The following is a 20,794-nucleotide window of genomic DNA, read 5'->3' as shown; positions in this document are numbered from 1 at the left end:
ATTTCTAAATTTTTTATTGTGGTAAAATACACATATTGTAACATTTATCATCGTAACTGTTTTAAAGTATAGTTATATAGTTGGCCCTTTAACAACACAGGTTGGAACCGTGCAGGTCCACTTATACATGGATTTTTTTCAGTAAATATGTACTGCAGGATTCTTGGTTGGTTGAATCCAAGGATGCAGAGCCACGTATATGGAGGGCCAACTGTAAAGTTATGCACAGATTTTCGAGTGCATGGGGGTCTGCATCCCTAACCCCCAGGTTGTTCAAGGTTTATCTGTACTTCATATAAGTGAAACCATACAATATTTATCTTTTGTGACTGACTTATTTCACTTAGCATAATGTCCTCAAGTTTCATTCATTTTGTAGCATATGTTAGACTTCCCTTCCTTTTAAAGGTTGAATAATATTCCACTGTATGTATATACCACATTCTATTGTGAATAATGCTGCTATGAACATGGGTATTCAAATGTCTCTTTGAGACCCTGATTTCAGTTCCTTTGGGTATATACCCCAGAGTAGAATTGCTGTATCTTATGGTAATTCTATTTTTAATTTTTTGAGGAGCTGCCAAACTATTATCCTCAAGGGCTGTACCATTTTCTGTACTTAGTGCACAAGGTCTCTAATTTCTCTACATTTTTGCCAACACTTATTGTTATATATGTATTTTTATAGTAACTTGTAGATGTGAGGTGGTATCTCACTTTAGTTTTGATTTCATTTCCCTAATGATAGTGATGTTAGGTACTCTTCTAATGTGCTTATTGGCCGATTGTATATCATTGGAGAAATGTCTGTTTTGAGTCCTGCCCCTTTTTGAATCAGGTTGTTTTGGGTTTTTGCTGTTGAGTTTTAGGAGTTCTCTATATATTCAGGGTATTTATTCCTTATGTCATAAACTTATGTTGCTCTCCAGTCCCCACAAAATAAAGTCCAAGAGATCTGGCTTGGCATTTAGAACCTACTTTTCCCCTATCTCTAGCACACTGAACCCACACTTCCTATGTATTTTAATTCTGTTCATTTGCTATTTGCTTTACTTGGTATGCCTTCACCACTATCTTTTTTATGTAAGAAAGCTATCTCACTTGGTTTTCAAGCTCAGGTCAAGTATTTATAAAGCTTTTGACCTCAACTCTCCTATCTTACCTTGTACCCAAGAAATAGCTGATCCCTCATGTATGATCCCATGGCACTTTAAAAAAATTTACACTGGTAGTCCATGAATATATTCTTATAAAAACAAACAAGTACTATGTTGAGGTATGTTCCTGCTGTGCCTGCTTTCTGGAGAGTTTTTATTATAAATGGATGTTGAATTTTATCAAAAGCTTTTTCTGCATCTATTGACATGATCTGTGGTTTTTATTCTTCAGTTTGTTAATGTGATGTATCACATTGATTGATTTGCGGATATTGAAAAATCCTTGCATCTGTGGAATAAATCCCACTTGATCATGTTGTATGATCCTTTTAATGTACTGTTGGATTTGGTTTGCTAGTATTTTGTTGAGTATTTTTGCATCTGTGTTCATCAGTGATATTGGCCTGTAATTTTCCTTTTGTGTGATATCTTTGTCTGGCTTTGGTATCAGGGCGATGGTGGCCTCATAGAGTGAGTTTGGAAGTGTTCCTTCCTCTGCAATTTTTTGGAATAGTTTCAGAAGGATAGGTGTTAACTCTTCTCTAAATGTTTGGTAGAATTCACCTGTGAAGCCATCTGGTCCTGGAATTTCATTTTTTGGGAGTTTTAAAATTACTGATTCAGTTTCAGTACTGGTGATTGGTCTGTTCATATTTTCTATTTCTTCTTGGTTCAGTCTTGAGTGATTATACCTTTCTAAGGATTTGGCCATTTTTTCTAGGTTGTCCATTTTATTGGCATATAGTTGTTTGTAGTAGTCTCTTATTATCCTTTGTATTTCTGTGGTGTTGGTTGTAACTTCTCCTTTTTCATTCCTGATTTTATTGATTTGGGACCTATATTACAAACCAACAGCTAATATCATCCTCAGTGGTGAAAAAGCTGAAAGCATTTCGTCTAAGACCAGGAACAAGACAAGGGTACCCACAATTGCCACTTTTATTCAGCATAGTATTGGAAGTCCTAGCTACATCAATCAGAGAAGAAAAAGAAATAAAAGGAATCCAAATTGGAAAAGAAGTAAAGCTGTCACTGTTGGCAGGTGATATGATACTATACGTAGAAAATCCTAAAGATGCCACCAGAAGACTACCAGAACTCATCAGTGAGTTTGGTAAGGTTGCAGGACAGAAAAGTAAAATACGTAGGAAATCCTAAAGATGCCACCAGAAGACTACCAGAGCTCATCAGTGAGTTTGGTAAGGTTGCAGGACAGAAAAGTAATATACAGAAATCTGTTGCATTTCTATACACTAACAATGAACTATCAGATAAATTAAGGAAACAGTCTGATTTACCATCACATCAAAATGAATAAAATACCTAGGAATAAACCTACCTAAGGAGGCAAAAGACCTGTACTCAGAAAATTGTAAGATACTGATGAAAGAAATCGAAGATGACTCAGATGGAAAGATATACCATGTTCTTGGATTGGAATAATCAATATTGTTAAAATGACCATACTACCCAAGGCAGTCTACAGGTTCAGTTCAATCCCTATCAGAATACCAATGACATTTTCCACAAAAGTAGAACAAATAATTTAAAATTTTGTATGGAAACACAGAAGACTCCAAATATCTAAAACAATCTAGAGAATGAAGAACAAAGCAGGAAGAATCACATTCCCTGTCTTCAGACTGTACTACAAAGCTACAGTAATCAAAACAGTATGGTACTGGCACAAAAACAGACACATATATCAGTGGAACAGGATAGAGAGCCCAGAAATAAATCCACAAACTTATACTCAATTAATCTGACAAAGGAGGCAAGAATATACAATGGAGAAAAGACATTCTCTTCAGTAAGTGGTGCTGGGTAAGCTGGACAGCTGCATGTTAAAGAATGAAATTAGAACATTCTCCAACACCATATACAAAAATAAACTCAAAATGGATCAAAGACCTAATGTAAGACTGTATACTATAAAACTCCTAGAGGAAAACTTAGGCAGAACACTCTGACATAAATCACAGCAATATTTTTTTGAATCCGTCTCCTAAAGCAAAGGAAACAAAAGCAAAAATAAACAAATGGGACCTAATTAAACCCAAAAGCTTTTGCACAGCAAGACGCAGGAATAAAGACGCAGATGTAAAGAATGGACTTGAGGATGTGGGGAGGGAGAAGGGTAAGCTGGGACGAAGTGAGAGAGTGGCATGGACATATATATACTACCAAATGTAAAATAGATAGCTAGTGGGAAGCAGCCACATAGCACAGGGAAATCAGCTCAGTGCTTTGTGACCACCTAAACGGGTGGGATAGGGAGGGTGGGAGGCAGATGCAAGAGGGGGAGGAGATATGGGGATATATGTATATGTATATTTGATTCATTTGTTATAAAGCAGAAACTAACACACCATTGTAAAGCAATTATACTCCAATAAAGATGTTAAAAAAAATAAAAGCTTTCTGCACAGCAAGGGAAACCATTGACAAAACAAAAAGACAACCTACTGTATGGGACAAAATATTTGCAAACAACATGACCGATAAGGGATTAATATTCAACATACATTAACAGTTCATATAACTCAACATCAAAAAAAACAAACAACCCAATTAAAAAATGGGCAGAAGATCCGAATAGACATTTTTCTGAAGAGGAAATGCAGATGGTCAACGGACACATGTAAAGAGGCTCAACATTGCTAATTATCAGGGAAATGCAAATCAGAACCACAGTGAGATATCACCTCACGCCTGTCAGAATGGCCATCATAAAAAAAGAACATGAATAACAAGTCTTGTCAAGGATGTGGAGAAAAGGGAAGTCTCGTGCACTGTTGGTGTGACTGTAAATCAGTGCAGTCACTGGAAAACCGTATTTTTAGTCAAAAGACTAAAAATAGAACTACCATATGACTTAGCAATTCTACTCCTGGGTATATGTCAAAAAAAGACTAAAAACACTAATTTGAAAAGATACATGCACCCCAGTGTTCCTAGCAGCATTATTTGCAATTATCAATATGTGGAAGCAACCTAAGTGTCTATCAACAGATGAATGGATAAAGAAGAATTGGTGTATATACATATATACAATGGAATACTACTCAGCCATAAAAAGGAATGAAATTTTGCCATTTGCAGCACCATGGATGGACTTGGAGGGCATTATGCTAAGTGAAATAAGCCAGTCAGAGAAAGACAAATACTGTATATCACTTCTATGTGGAATCTAAAAAATACAACAAACGAGTGAATATAACAAAAGAGAAGTAGACTCACAGATACAGAGAACAAGCTAGTGGTTACCATTGAGGGGAGAGGCAATACAGGGGTGAGAGAGTAGTAGTACAAACTATTGAGTGTAAGATAGGCTGCAAGGATATGTTGTACAACAACAGGGGATGTATCTAGTATTTTGTAACAACTGTAAATAGAGGATAACCTTTAAAAATTGTATTAAAAAGCACACAAATAATGAGAGACATAAAAAGTAAAAAGTGAAATTGTGAACCTTGTCTGCTTTTTCAGATTCCAGTCTCATTTCACTCTCCAGTTAGCTTTATATCTTTTGAGTAAATAAATACCTAAGAGTTGAGTTGCTGGGGCATATCACATGTCTAGTGATTTTAGGTTGGATCATGGGCATTGTATTAGATATCAAGTGTCTGATTTTCATTCTTTTGCTTTAAAGAATGTTGAGGTTCGTTTTGGATGGCAGTTAAGTTGGAGAGCTTCTTGATCCTTTTGAAGCTTGTTTATGTATTTTTAGGGTAGGTTCAACCTTTACTGTAGACTAGCTTAGCCCTTCTGAGCTCTCTGCTAATGCCCTGGGTCTTTAATGAGGTCTCTTTTATGTGGTTAGAACTGGAATGTCTCTCAGCCGTATATGAACGGTACAGCTTAAAACTCTGGTAGTTATTCTTTGGCTGACCTTGTGGGGTTTCACCATATATATGCATAGCTTAGTATTCAGCAAGACTTAAGGGGAATCCCTTAAGCTCTAGCTTTCTAGAGCTCTTTCTCTGTATCTCTCACCTCTCTTGTACTCTGTTCCACAAATAGCTGCTTCTGCTTCCCTGAACTTTAATCTTTTTCTCCTCAGCTTAACAAGACTGCCATATTATGCTTGTGTCTTCCCACCATACATGGTAGTCTAGAAAGTGACTTCTATCAGAAAACCTTGTTTGTCTCCCTTCACTCAGGATTATAGTCCTGTGCTGCCTGTTATGCAGTGTCTGAATATGGTTGTTTTATATATTTTGCCCAGTTTTTTGTTTGTTTGTTTGTTTCTTGAGGGCTAATTTGGCACCAGTTTTCTGTTAGTATAATAATAACGTGACTGATGACCACCTATGTGTCCATCAGTCAGCTTGAACAATTTTCAGTCTTTTTTCACTGAGTATGTTTTAGCACATTCAAGATATCATAATTTTATTTCATGCCCAAATACTTTCATTATTGATATTCTGGTAAACAATTAGGTTGACTGAAAATGATGAAACAGGAGGTATGGAGTTTGATGAAAGAAACCATCCTGAGCCTTTCCAGAACTATGGTCGGAGAACCAAAGCCTTTTGGTCCAGAATTCACCTAGGATTGCCAGAACTTCCTGGATCAAGCCTAATACATTCCAGAATCATTTTAAAATTTGATAACCTGAGTTGTAAGAGAGTAGATCTTGAAAGTTCTTATCACAAGGGGAAAAAAATTGTAACTGTGAGGTGTTGGATGTTAACTAATCTTATTGTGGTAATCATTTTACAGTGTATACATATTGCAAATCATTTTGTTGTGCACCTTAAGCTCATACAGTGTTCTATGTCAATTACACCTCAAGAAACTGGAAAAAAAAATGTGAAAATCTGGAATGAGATTTTTTTTCATCATCATCAAACACTTATTGTATGCTTTACTATCATTTGTAAGGCACTAGCTATTCCGTTGCTGAAAAGGTATAAGATGCTAATGAAGAGAGACATATTTAAAATTAATGGCAATATGCAATGGCAAATGCCAAGTGAATGAACATCCCTAAAGGTGGTAATAGCATTTCAGGGGAAAATACTTGAGTTGTCAGGGAAAGGTTTGTAGATAAGGAGATTTGAGCTATACTTAGAAGGAAAGATAGGCCTTAGGGTAAGTTATGTTGCTAGGAAAAACACTGTATAGTTAGCTATACTTCTGAAATTCCTGTCCCATTTCCCTGTGTCGTGCACTGCTCGCCCCACCCCCAGCACCACCAAATCCATCAGATTATCTGCTATGTTATTGTTTTCTTTAGCTGGCACTTAAAGTATTTGAGATTTCTTGCACACTAGACTTCGTTGAAATCAGTGCCTGTTGAATTTAATTGCATAGCGACAGTTTTCTGTATCATCTTGTTTAGCCCTCCAAAGCATACTTGACATATATATTAAAGGCAATTTTTTCTCTTTTAAGACTTCTTTGTAATTTTTATGATACATTTTTGAGTACTGTAGTTTGCTTTTTATTTTTATCAATTTAGTGGGAAACTACTCCCTCCTCAAGGCTATGGGAAGTTTGACTAGTAGTTGAGCTACCCCTCATTTCATTTTTCATTGCCCTTTGGGGGCTGTTCATTGACATGAATGCATTGCATTCATTAGAATGGAAAGCTAGGAAACTTTGCTGTTTTTAAAAATAAATTTATGGGGCTTCCCTGGTGGCGCAGTGGTTGAGAGTCCGCCTGCCGATGCAGGGGACGGGGGTTCGTGCCCCGGTCCAGGAAGATCCCACATACCGCAGAGCGGCTGGGTCCGTGAGCCATGGCCGCTGAGCCTGCGCGTCCGGAGCCTGTGCTCCGCAACGGGAGAGGCCACAACAGTGAGAGGCCCGTACCACAAAAAAAAAAAAAAAAATTTATTTTTATTTTTGGCTGTGTTGGGTCTTCATTGCTGTGCGTGGCTTTCTCTAGTTAATGGCGAGTGGGGGCTACTCTTTGTTGCAGTGCACGGGCTTCTCACTGTGGTGTCTTCTCTTGTTGCGGAGCACGGACTCTAGGCACGCGGGCTTCAGTAGTCGTGGCATGCGGGCTCAGTAGTCGTGGCTCTCGGGCTCTAGAGCACATGCTCAGTAGTTGTGGCGCACAGGCTTAGTTGCTCTGCAGCATACGGGATCTTCCCGGACCAGGGCTTGAACCCGTGCCCCCTGTTTTGGCAGGTGGATTCTTAACCACTGGCACCACCAGGGAAGCCTGGAAACTGCTTTTAATTCATGAAAAATACATCAGTAAAACAAAACTCTTAAACTGGCTTAATTTCATTTTCCCTACTTTCTTATGATATTGGACTTAATATTACTACCTCTGATAAATATATAGCAGTTTAGAGATGTGGAGAAGAGAATGGCATTTGAAATTAGAGCCACATGGGTTTCAGTCTGGGCTCTGCTTTTTATAGGCAATAACTTTGGAAAAGCTGCTTGTTCAGTTACTTTCTATGTTTTTGTGCATCTATAAAATGAGAACAATGAGTTAGTACGTTCTTAGTAAGTTGCAGTTGTTGTCTAGGTTGCCTTTTGAATTATTAAACATAATCTGCTTCCACTGGATATTTAAGACAATTTGTGTGTGTTCAGGAAAGAAGGAAATTCAAGTTCACTAAATATATGGATTCTCTTATAACCCATTTATTTCTCTAAGGTCAGTAGTAATGTCCCCTCTTTCATTTCTGATTTTAGTGAGTTGAGTCTTCCTTTCTTTTTTCCTTAGGTTTTTCAATTTTGTTGATGTTTTCAAAGAACTACCTTTGCTTTGCTTGATTTTCTCTATTGTTTTCCCATTCTCTGTTTTTTGTTCATATCTGCTCCAGTCTTTATATGCTTCCTTCTGCTAGTTTTGAGTTAAGTTTGCTCTTTTTCTAGATCCTTTTAAGGTGAAAGTTAGGTTATGGATTTGAGATTTTTCTTCTTTTTTGGTGCAAGCATTTTAGCTGTAAATTTTCCTCTGATCACTGCATTCACTGCCTCCTATGCTGTTTTGTTTTCATTTTCATTAGTCTCAAAGTATTTTCTAATTTTCCTTTTGGTCTTTTCTTTGACCTGTTGGCTGTCTCAGAGGTGTTGTTTAATTTCCACATATTTGTGAATTTTCTAGTTTTCCTTCTGTTATTGCTATCTAGTTTCATTTCATTGTGGTCAGAGAAGATAATTTCAATCTTTTTAAATTTATTGAGGCATTTTGGTGGCCTAACATGTTCTATCCTAGAGAATGTTTCATGTACATTTGCGAAAGAATGTGTATTCTGCTGTTACTGGGTAGAGTTTGGTATACATCTTAGGTCTGAGTGGTTTATAATGTTCAGATTCTCTGTTTCCTTACTAATCTTCTGTCTAGTTGTTCTATGCATTATTGAAAGTGGGGTATTGTCCATTCGTTACTTTAGAACTATTGTCTAGTCGTTACTTTAGAACTATTTCTCCCTTCAGTTGCTTCAGTATTTGCTTCATGTGTTTTGGGACTCTGTTGTTACATGTGTTATCTGTTTATAATTGTTATATCTTCTTGCTGGATTGACACTTTCATCAATATATAATGTCCTTTATCTCTTGTAACAATTTTTGATTTAAAGTATTTTGTCAAATATTACTGTAACCACTAAGCTCTTAGTTATACAATTTGCATGGAGTATCTTTTTTCATCCTTTCACTTTCAACTTATTTGTTTCTTTTGATCTAAACTGAGTTTCTTATAGAAAACTTAGAAATGGAATCATATGGGTTTTTTTGTTTGTTTGTTTGTTTGTTTGTTTGTTTGTTTTTGCAGTACGTGGGCTTCTCACTGCTGTGGCCTCTCCCGTTGCGGAGCACAGGCTCCGGATGCGCAGGCTCAGCGGCCATGGCTCACGGGCCCAGCCGCTCCGCGGCACGTGGGATCCTCCCAGACTGGGGCACGAACCCATGTCCCCTGCATCGGCAGGCGGACTCGCAACCACTGCGCCACCAGGGAAGCCCTGGAATCATATGTTTTTTTAATCTATTCTGACAATGTGTCTTTTAATTGAAGTGTTTAATCCATTTACATTTAAAATAATTGCTGATAAGGAAGAACTTCTGCCATTTTGCTGTTTGCTCTCTGTGTGTCGTATCTTTTTTGTTCCTCAGTTCCTTCATTACTGTCTTCTTTTGTGTTTAATTTTGATTCCTTTTTCATTTCCTTTTCTCTGTATATTTCAGGTTTCTTTAGTGGTTATCTTGGGATTATGTAGCATCTTACACTTACAACAACCTAGATTGGATTAATAACAACTTGGTTTCAGTAACGAAACTATATTCCTCTACATCTTCATCCTTCCCCTTTTATGTTCTTATTGTCACACATTACATCATTATACATTGTGTGCCCATAATGTAGATTTAGAATTATCTTTTCATTCATTAGTCTTTTAAATCATATAGTTAAAAAGGTGGATTTCCAAATCAAAAATACAATATTGGTGGCTTTATATTCACCTATGTAGTTACCTTTACTGGTGTTCTTTATTTTTTTCATATGGCTCTTGATTACTGTTTAGTGTTCTCTCATTTCAGCCTGAAGGACTCCCTTTAGTGTTTCTTGTAGTTCAGATCTGCTTGTGACAAAATCCCTCAACTTTTGTTTATCTGAAAATCTCTTAATTTCTCCTTTATTTTTGAAGGATAGTTTTTCTATTTAAAGAATTCTTAGTTAACTCTTTTTTTGTCTTCCAGCATTTGCATTGTCATCCCACTGCCCCTGTCCTCCACGGTTTCTGATGAGAAATTGGCTGCTAATGTTATTGAGGATCCCTTGTATATGAAGAGTCACTTCTCTTGTTGCTTTCAAGGTTCTCTTTGTCTTTCAGTAGTTTGAATACGATGTATCTTGGTATGGATCTTTTTGAATTTATCCTTCTTGGGAGTTTGCTAAGCTTCTTGGATGGTTAGATTCATGTTTCTATTAGATTTGGGACATTTTCAACCATTATTTCTTCAAATATTCTTCCTGCCTCTTCCTCTTACCTTGCCTTTGGGACTCCCATTATATTTATGTTGGTATGTAGGGTGGTATCCCACAGTCTCTTAAGCTGTGTTCATTTTTCTTCATTCTTTTTTCTTCCTGCTCCTCAGACTACATAGTTAATAAAATCACTCATGAATAATAATCACAAACTATTAATTTGTTGGGTTTTACTGGACCACAGTCTAACAACTCCCAGTTATTTGATGTGGTATACAGTTGACCCTTGAACAACATGGGTTTGAACTGTGCAGCTCCGCTTATGCAGGTTTTTTTTTTTTTTAGTAAACACAAATAGTACAACATGATGCATGGTTGGTAGAATCTGTGAATGCAGAACCACAGATAAAGAGGACTGACTGTGGGACTTGATCATCAGCAGATTTTGGTATGCATGGTGGGTCCTGAAAACAATCCCCTGCACACACCAAGGGACAGCTGTACTGTTTAAGTCAGCATAGGCTAAGTCCCTGCGGTAGAGGATAAAAGCAGAGCATTGTGTACCAAGTGTTGGCTCTTTAAAGTCTCTGCCCAGAAATGACAAAAGTCACTTCCCTTTGTGTTTTATAGGCCAAAGTAAGTCACATGGCCATACCTAATTTTAAGTGGTGAGGAAAGCACAGTTCTATGTACCCAAGAATGAAGAATATATTATGTTTCAATAGCTTGAATGACAACCAGGTATGCATACAATGTGATTGTATCTGTCTGTCTCTGAGAAGTCTCTGTTAATGACTGGGAACTATAATTCTCAATATGTTTTTATCATATCCCTTCATAAAAGCTTATGATAAAATTGTCTGAAAAGACATTTCTACTGCCACTGCTAGTAGATGCCTTTGTGTACTCTTATTAACAGTCTCCTAATTAATTTACAGACTGCTCCCTCCCCACTCTATCACCAATCCATTCTTTAGCATTCATTGTAATATTTCTTTATGTACACAAAGGTTATTATTAGTCTCTTTAACTCTAGTAGTTTTCAGTTTAACTCCTTCACTTACTAGCTCTGTGACCATAAACAAAATTCTTAATAATAAACTGAAGCTTCAGTTTCTTTTCTGGAAAAATACAGATAATAACGCCTGACTCAAAGGATTATAATCAATCAGTTGACATAATGTGTGCAGAACGTTTTGTACACTCATACTTGGTAACTGCTCAATTTATTGCTTTTTTTCTTCCTGGCATTCAGTGCTCTTCATAGTTTGGCTCTCCCTTACAAAAATCTGATGCAATACTCTCAAATTACTGTTGAACTATAAGCAATAATATTTTTGATCAGAAAGTTAGATTTTTTTGTTAATGTAATTTTTAACAGTTTACTGCATTTTAGTATGTTTGGAGGAAGGGGTGGAAATTATACTGTGAAGTTTATCTCCTAATTTTATAATGGAAGTCATTAAGTCAGGATTTACTTAAATTTGCTATAAAATTCTTACAATACTTTGAGCTCTAATAAATGATAGTATTTATATAAAGGAAAATAGTTTCCAGTTTCAAGATGGGTAATGAGGTTTCCACCTTTTTCTTGAAAATCACCAACAGAACAAAAAGTTGAAATACTGTTTTCATCTTTAATGAGAGCTGGAGGTATCTCTAACCCATGACCTAAAAATTGGATGAGAAAAAATAGATGTCTTAGGAAGAATATCAAACCCGAGAGCCTAAGGTTACATATATGATATTGATGAAAAGCAACTTGTTTGATCTGCAAAACCCTAGAATGGCTCAGGCACTAGTACCACAGAATATAGGAGTGAACCAGGGGCCATAAATGGGGATTGTTTCAAAAATCTGAATAAGGAATAGGATTTCTATGTTCTCACCTCACAGGAGACAGGATGTCTGATTAAACCAGAGGGATTCCAGACACAGAGTAGGGCAAGGATGAGATGCTAAACTGAAGATGGGGACTAAGTGAAAGTTGTACTGAACAATAGGATGTCAAGCTTTCTTCCCCTGCTTGGCTCCAGACTTCTGGCTTCTGTACTTGATTGAGGGATTCTTCCTAGGGAAACTAAATCACTCCAGATGAATGACCCAACAGCCTCTCATATTGGAAGACCTCAAACAAAAATGCCTCCCCTGAGGTCCACCAGTTGACAACCCAACTTGAACACATAGAGCTTATAATTAGTTTTTTCTCATTAACCTCTTGAACATGAAGAAAGATGTTATCCATCTTAGGAAAGTTTCTAACGTAAAATAGAGACACCCAACAGAAAAAAGGAAACTCAGAGGAAATAGGCAATACAGGGAACAAAAACACTTAGGGGAAATGAAAATTAACCACCTTAAACAGGTATTGCCTAATTAAAAAAAAATTGGTGCTATAAGAAAAAAGGGGAGGTGGGTTTGAGAAAGTTCCTGGAATGAAAAGTATGATAGCAGAAATTAAAAATTCAATAAAAGCATTAAAAGAAACATTTGACAGACCCTCCCAGGATATAGAACAGTGGCAGAAGAAATGTCTTTTCAGACAACTTTATCGTAGTCTTTTTTGAAGGAACAAACATTCATTCAAGTGTCATAATAAAATAGAGACATTTCAGACTTGAGAGTTCTAAGTTTACTTCTCACGCACCTTTCTAGGAAGCCCCAAGAATATGTGAACCGAGGAAGATACAGGATCTATAAAATAAAGGGTTCAACTTAGGAAAGAAGCAAAGAAATCATAAGGATGATGACAAAGTAAATATCATGTTGATAGCTGTGCATTAGACTTAGTAGGGCATTGGGCATAAAGAGGGATGCCTCCAAGGGCAGAGGGGAAATGGAAATGATAAACTATGTAGCAGGTTTGACCACATAGAAGACTATATTGAGAATTGTTTTGTCAGAGCTATTAAGGAGTATGAGATGACTTAGGTATAAGTTTAAAGAAAACCAAGCAAATGAAAGCATGTGGAAAATTATCAAGTTATTTAAGGAAAGATTACTGAACACTTGACCCAGAAGTGAAAAATATTTATGTAATCATCATAATGAAAACAGTTTGGTATAATTATGTTGGGAGGATGGGAAAAAATGGGTAAATGAGAATAAAAAGTTAATGTCTAAAATTAATGATGTTAAAGCAGTGTAAACACATGGTTTAAAAAATACGCAGGTAAATAGAAGAAGATAACAGCTCAAAGAATTCAAGCTGGTTGCCTCCTCACTGAAAGAAGACTACTTCAGTAGTTATTTTTGTTTGTCATAAGCCTTCTAGCACTGTTTGACTATTTATGTGTATGTATTACTTTGAATAATAACTTTAAAACTAGATGTACATGGAGAACATCTCAGAAAATTCATCACAGTGTTTCGTGTGGTTAGCAATTCAGATATGACTCCTGTAAACTAATAGCTCATGGTGTCCTTTTAAGGGTTGTCATATCAAACATACTAATTGAACATGAACATGTTTGGTTAAACATTAGCCAATTTAGCCATTCAGACACGTAGAAGGAATCAAATATTCCAGGTCATGGCAGTAGCAGAGCAGGATAGTAATAAAGCACCACCAGGTTTCTGTATGGAAAGTAATCTAAAACTAATAAGTAAGCATCCAAATAATTTTCTGAGCATCCAAATAATTTTCACAAAGCTAGGAACCTTAACTTGTTAGATTCTTTGCACTTAGTTTTAATAGTATTGACAAATTGGTTTCTAGGATTGTAGGTGATGAGAAGGAAAGATGATGTAGGCAGGCTAATTGTTGCCTAGAGTAAGTGATAGCTGATAGTAAGAGAAGAGACAGATAGCTGTTAAATTCTAGCACAAGCATTGAGAAAGAATGGTCCAATGCCCTATGGATATAAAGATTCCAAAACAGCTTTATAGTCCTTTTGAGGGCTTGTATGTGACAGCTCAATTATGTTGGCATTGACCTAGCCACTCTAGTGTAGCCATTTAGTGCCAAGGAGTTTTTGAATTTACCCATTTTGCCACTTAATGTAAAACATCTCCTAATTGCATCCCTGAATCTGACCTTAAGTCTGATACATACCTACCTAAAGGATAGGAATTAAGAATGAGGTGTGGAGCAAGGGAAGATGAGGTGACGATTTGGATCACTTCGGACATGCACTGTATAATAGAACGATATATAAGTTTCGTAGTTGCTCAACTCAGAAAGGGCTGTCAGTCATTTTAAATGTCTGTTGGTTCCCTTGAGAATTAACTTCTGTCTTTACTGTTTTTTTCCCAAAGATTCTTTGCTCTTCTCCCTCTTCTCCCTCCATTCCCACTCTCCCAAATATAAGTTACACTGGTCAGACACATTTATTTCTAATTGATAGATATGTCTGCTATAGTGGAATTTAAGTATGTTTTTCATTTGAGAACCTAAAGGATGAACACCTGATTTTTACGTTTGATTGTGTTACTTTATTTGATTGGCTATTAGTCACAGAGTGGAGGAGAATTCAGTATCTTTCTCTTTAATCCTGCGTATTTGCTTTTTTTTTTAGAGGAAGTCCACAAGTGAAGGGGACACCCCATTTTAAGGAAGAACAGTGTGCTCCAGCATTAAATTTAGAGATGAGGAAAATATTGGATTTGCAAGCACCCATCATGAGGTACAGTACTTTGGTTAAATTTAGCATTTTGTGATGACAATATACAGTGTAGTTTGTTAATCGCATGAGCAGTAAGAAAGTTGATTTTATTTCTTTCATTGAGGATCATTTTTTTTAGTCCTAAAAATTCTTGATTAGCCCTTATAAAAAATGTAAAGTTTGGGCTTCCCAGGTGGCGCAGTGGTTGAGAGTCCGCCTGCCGATGCAGGGGACACAGGTTCGTGCCCCGGTCCGGGAAGATCCCACATGCCGCGGAGTGGCTGGGCCCGTGAGCCATGGCCGCTGAGCCTGTGCGTCCGGAGCCTGTGCTCCGCAACGGGAGAGGCCACAACAGTGAGAGGCCCGCGTACCACACACACACACACACAAAAAAAATAAAGTTTTACAGATGGTACATTATTATACTTAAATTACTGTAATAAAGCCCACAATTTGGGTATACCAACTGTAATTTTATTTAGAAATTTATATTTTTTGATAAGATCTAGAATTGTTTGAATGGTATAACGTAGTACATGTTACTTAAAAAGATACTCATATGCATTTGTAAAAACACTGAGGCACTTTTTCTTTTCTTTTTTTTTTTTGCGGTACGCGGGCCTCTCACTGTTGTGGCCTCTCCCGTTGCGGAGCACAGGCTCCAGACGCGCAGGTTCAGTGGCCATGGCTTATGGGCCTAGCCGCTCCACAGCATGTGGGATCTTCCCGGACCGGGGCACGAACCCGTGTTCCCTAAATTGGCAGGCGGACTCTCAACCACTGCGCCACCAGGGAAGCCCAAGGGCACTTTTTCTTGAAAAAACTTCCCAAATATGTTGCTGGGTTAAAAAAGGTGAGGAATACTGTACATAAAAATGCTACTATTTTATTTTAAAGCGAGCTGGTGGTGGTAATTTATGTGTTGTTCTGGAAGAATACGTAAGAAACTGGGCATGAGAACTGAGTGGCTAGGGGGACAGTTTTGGGAAAAAGACTTTCTACTATGTAGTCTTATTAGGTGTTGACCTATATGGATACAATATGTGAATATATTCAACTATCTGAATGTAATACATATGTTTCTTAAATTCTTCTGATTCACAGTTCTAACGAAAGGCTTCCTTCATCATTTCTCTTGTTAGAATACAGTACAGATACTAGAACATTTTAAATAGAATAGTATACAAGTGGCTGGCTATTGTCTTGCCTTGTTTAATCTATCTTTTTTTTAAGTCTCCTCAGAGAAAAAGAATGCCTTTTTGTTGTTGTTTTTATTTGTTTAAATGTGATCAGGGCTACAGGAGATTGAGTTCAGGTTACTCTTTATCTCAGATTTTATTTCAGAATAGAGATCCTTTTCAAGAGTGTAACTTGTGTAAGGAATTTTGAATGTCTGGGTTCCAAGCTGGATGGAACTGTACAAGTATGGCTTTCTACCTCCACCTGGTGGCAAAAACTATGTGGTTCATGGATATGGGATAGAAAAAGAACCTTTAAAAAAAGAATTCCTGCTGTCTTGTACAAGTTTAACTTGTCAGGTGCTAGTTTTTAATCTACTAATTTAGATGATTGGAAATCTCTCATTTTCTCTCAGAACTTCAGTAAAATAATTGCATTTCAGAGCAGTGTTATTATTTAGCACCTGTAACATGTACCTCCTGGAAATTTGATTGGAGAATTCCTATATACTTCTGAATTGAGTGAGGGAGCATGAAACTTGGCCTTTAAATCAACTGTTTTCCCTCCCACTACCAAACATTAGTCAAATAAAGTTAGGGACAATGATGATGCTGTTGCTTATAGGCGTAAGATTGCAAGAGTCTGCCATCTTTTAATTTTTGATTGAAGAAAGAATTGGATTAATGTTAAGCATCTACACCTTGTTATTAATTGAGGATAGAGAATATATAGAAAGTTAAAAAGTACTGGGACTTCCCAGTGGTGCAGTGGTTAAGAATTCGCCTCCCAGTGCGGAGGATGCGGTTTGATCCCTGGCCAGGGAACTAGATCCCACATGCATGCCGCAACTAGGAGTTCTCATGCCACAACTAAGGAGCCCGCCGGCTGCAACTAAGACTCAGCACAACCAAAAATAAATTAATTAATTAAATAAAAAATTTTTTAAAAGAAAAAAGTACTGATATAATTTATAATTAAAACTCTTAGTCTATTTGTAACTAATACTAATAAATACTACAGTTTATTATCTTCCTTCTTCCCAGGCACTTAGAAAGACCCATGTAGTATATATAGTATCTAATGTTAATTAGGTATTAAACATATTTACATATTTGAGAATCGGTAATTATGAATTATTCATTTTATATTAAGAATATTTGATTAATCAGATTCCAAAATCCTATTATTCACCTCCCCAAATCCTATTATTCTACATCTAAGGTCCTAAATTAAACAACAGCAATAACAAACACCTCTGGTATACCACATAGCTGTTAATAAAGCCCATATAAGTCAGTGATTGTAGAGGCTCTCTAAGGGCATAACTTAGAGTATCTTTATGTGTATTTTGTGTGTACTTACACGCAGGGGTGATTTTCAATAAAAATCAGTACAACATATGAAGACATAGGATATAAATTATTGGTACAGGGTCCTAACATCTCCCAGGTAGCAAGAATTAATCCTTTAGTTCTTAAATCTTTGTGAGAATGGGAATCGGTGGGGACAGACCTGTGGGTGACTTGAAACAAGGCCTATTTACTAAACTTCATGGAAATATTCAGTACTTTAACATCTGATATCAGCCTTTAATTGAAAGTTTGTTTACTTTCAATTAAACGAGGAGGATCTATTTTTTATAGATTGTTTATCATTTTTGTCACAGTTATTTGTTAATTCCAACGTCAGGATTGTTTATGAGTCTATTTACATTGATGGATTTTTCTCGACTCTGGGTCACATTTTCCTGTTTATTCAGACATCTGGTCATTTTTTATCACAGTACTGTGGATGATGATGATGTAGAGATTCTGAATTCTGTTAACTTTGTCAGAGGAGTGTTGAGTTTTGCCTAGCAGGCAATTAAATTACTGGAGGGTAACCTTGATCTTGTTCCTAATCGTCATATGTAGTGATTCTTCCAGGGAGATACAAGCTGGGGAGAGGGAGAATGTGGTTTGAAAAAACCGAGGCTGACTCCTGCTGAATGAAAATCACTGGTAAACCAATGACTCCACTAAATTGCCTCTCTTGTATCAGGTCTAAAACAAAGTTTTTATATTCTAGCCACCACATGCTACACAGAAATTTTACCACTAAAATATAAATTTGAAGTAAAAGAATATATAATATTTTAAAAGATGAACTTTTGTTAAACTGGGAATTGTAGTTGACTGCAAATGCTCTGAAGTTCAAGAGATGGAGCTCAGTAAGGGGACATGTTATTCTTATCTTTTTTAATATTTTTATAGTTGGGAAGAAAGTACAGTAAATTCTTCATTATCTGAAATATATGGTGGAATAAGTCATTGAACTCAACTTTCCAAAGAATTAAAAGTTAAAGAAAACATTAAAAATGTTCTTTTCACCATTATGGATTAAAATATTTCTGAAATAGACTCTTCTTAAGTATGAAAGGAAATTTAACAGTACATAATAGAGTATATAAATAGACATTACATTTTTCATTCTTTCTTATACTTAAATTTTTTTTTTACAGCATTTGATACTCTTGAGTACCCTTTCTTAAGTCCATCTTATTCCCTTGGCTTTCTTGATAGCAGTTTCCACTGGTTCTCTTTCTTTCTCTCTGCCATTATCTTTGTAGCCTCACTTTTGGATTCCCCTTCCCTCTTGACCTTCCTCCCACAAACATTTGGTACCATATGTAACTAACACTGCCCTAGGGGCTTGGCATTATAGGAGTAAACAAATTAGGCATTTATTGCCATGCAGTTGTAATTGTTAAATCTCTTTGCAAGTATCAATAAGTGCTGAGATCATACTACATAATTACTTTTCACTACTTAGTCAACTGAGAGGTCTTCTGCAGGGAGAAACTGTATTTTGTTCACCTCTGAATCTCCAGCCCAGCATAGTGCCTGTCACAGAGCTCAGGCTTAATTAAATGTTTGTTGAATGGTTGCACAATGTGAGATTCTTTGATACCCTAGAAATACTGTGGTCTAGAACTATGCTCTCCACTACAGTAGCCACTAGTCAAATGAAGTGATTTAAATGTAAATTACAGATAAACAGAATTAAAAATTTAGGTCTTCTGTCACACTAGCCATGTTACAAGTGTACAATCACCGCATGTGGCTAATGGCTACCGTGTTGGATAGATAGTACAGGTACAGAACGTTTCCATTACTGGTGAAAGTTCTGTTGGACAGGATTAGAGGATTGTTACCTCTACACTCCATGTCTCCGGATTGTCATTCTGTCATTAGTTCTTTTCATGGTTTCTCTGTCTCTTTCCTTTCTTGTCAGCCGTCACTTATTCTTCCATCTTCTAACCTGCTGTTTCAGTACGTCTAGTTTTTAAACATAATTCATCAGGTTTGTGACTACAGCAATGCGTGGTCTTTCATTTTTTTCAGAATTTCTGATTCTAGATTGAATTATATATAGATAAAGCTGATATATAGCTAAATTGTAGATAAATGGCAGTTTTGTAAGTGGTTTTATGATCTTGGCATGAATATTCTCCAGAGCAGTTATACTCATATTCGTTGCTTTCCCAATATGCTTTTCTTAAAAGGAAATTGATTCTAAATTGCTTACTTCTCTACAGTTTGCAGTCTGTGCTGGAAGATCTCCTGGTTGCTACTTCTGATGGACTTCTTCATCTTATTCACTGGGAAGGAATGACAAATGGGAGGAAAGCTATTAATCTTTGTACAGTACCCTTTTCAGTAGACCTCCAGTCATCTAGAGGTAGTTACACTTTTTTCATGAGACAGAACCAGATGTTTGATATTTTATATAAACTAGTTAGATATTTTTTATGGATGAACATTGGTTTTTCTACTTTGGAATTAATTATGCGAGGGAGGAGGGTGTGTGTGTGTGTGTATGTGAGAGAGAGAGAGAGAGAGAGAGAGAGAGAAGGAAGGAGTAGTTCAATTGTTTAGTGTTGTTAGGTCATTATGTTTGCCCTTTTAACTGTCCTTATATGGTCTGCAAGCAAAAATATAAGGGAATTAATTTACTATATTTATATTCATATTTCATGTACTTTTTTTTTCATCAGCAGGTTCATTCCTGGGCTTTGCAGATGTGCACATTAGAGACATGGAATACTGTGCCACACTTGATGGGTTTGCTGTTGTGTTTAATGATGGTAAAGTTGGATTTATCACACCAGTGTCAAGTAGATTTACTGCAGAGGTATGACTTATTTACTTGGAATGTTTATTTTTTAATTTTGTATTTATTAATTTTAGTCTTTATTAAACCCCTCCCCTATTTTCCTTATTTAAGATTTTAGGGGTTGTTAATTTTTTAATCAAAACTATACATATAAATAGTGTAAGTAGACAATTCTGTTGACGTGTTAATGAAAAATGATAGTTCCTTTCCTCCTGCTTGTTCTCTTCATGCCGTTTTCATTCTCAGAGGCAACTACTTTTTATTCCTTCACTGGTGATTTTGCTATTTATCTCCACTGCTCTGAGTATTTCCTGTAATTTTTAGTTTTTAGGCTGTGTTCATTGACTTTCCATTGTGGAAAATGACCATGTGCTTCCCTCTTCCCTGTTCCCCCACCCCATCTGTAAGTTCTTCCCATCTTTCCAATATAGTTATTGTGATTTTGATTATATTAGTATCCATTTCATCTTCTTGAATAAATTTCTCTTGGAGCCTTCTGGACGATTGCTTACTCTACATACCTATTTAACACAGTTGCATTTTTAGGCTGTCCATCATTATCATCCTGTGGATTTCCTATATTCCTTTATTTTTAGATCCTTTCAGAGTTAATGGTTAATTAATATTTGATTCATTAATATATGAATTTGGTTGCTGTGACAGAGACCCAGAATAAGAATTTGGATTCACTGAAGGCTGTGTGGGCTTTGGTGGGTTTGGTTGACTGTGCTCTTCATCATAGGGTGAGCTAACTGGGTTATTTCTTTTCCTCCCTGCTCCATATCCAGTGTCTGTTGAAG

The 20,794-nt window shown here is 36.5% G+C and overlaps 1 protein-coding gene across 2 annotated transcripts in view; it reads left to right on the top strand.

Annotated features, from left to right (window-relative positions):
* RIC1 (RIC1 homolog, RAB6A GEF complex partner 1) overlaps window positions 1–20,794 on the top strand; it is a gene marked incomplete at its 5' end in the record, with an annotated part of 144,488 nt that overhangs the window by 76,293 nt on the left and 47,401 nt on the right. For both annotated transcript variants that reach the window (XM_079706868.1, XM_079706867.1), the window contains 3 exons: window positions 14,574–14,681; window positions 19,417–19,559; window positions 19,876–20,012. In XM_079706868.1, the coding sequence (XP_079562994.1) occupies window positions 14,574–14,681; window positions 19,417–19,559; window positions 19,876–20,012 (388 nt within the window). The remainder of the gene's footprint in view (window positions 1–14,573; window positions 14,682–19,416; window positions 19,560–19,875; window positions 20,013–20,794) is intronic.

Source organism: Hyperoodon ampullatus (genome assembly GCF_949752795.1).
Source record: "Hyperoodon ampullatus genome assembly, chromosome: 6".
In the NCBI taxonomy this organism is placed as follows: Eukaryota; Metazoa; Chordata; class Mammalia; order Artiodactyla; family Ziphiidae; genus Hyperoodon; species Hyperoodon ampullatus.
This window is presented reverse-complemented; position numbering and strand designations above follow the sequence as displayed.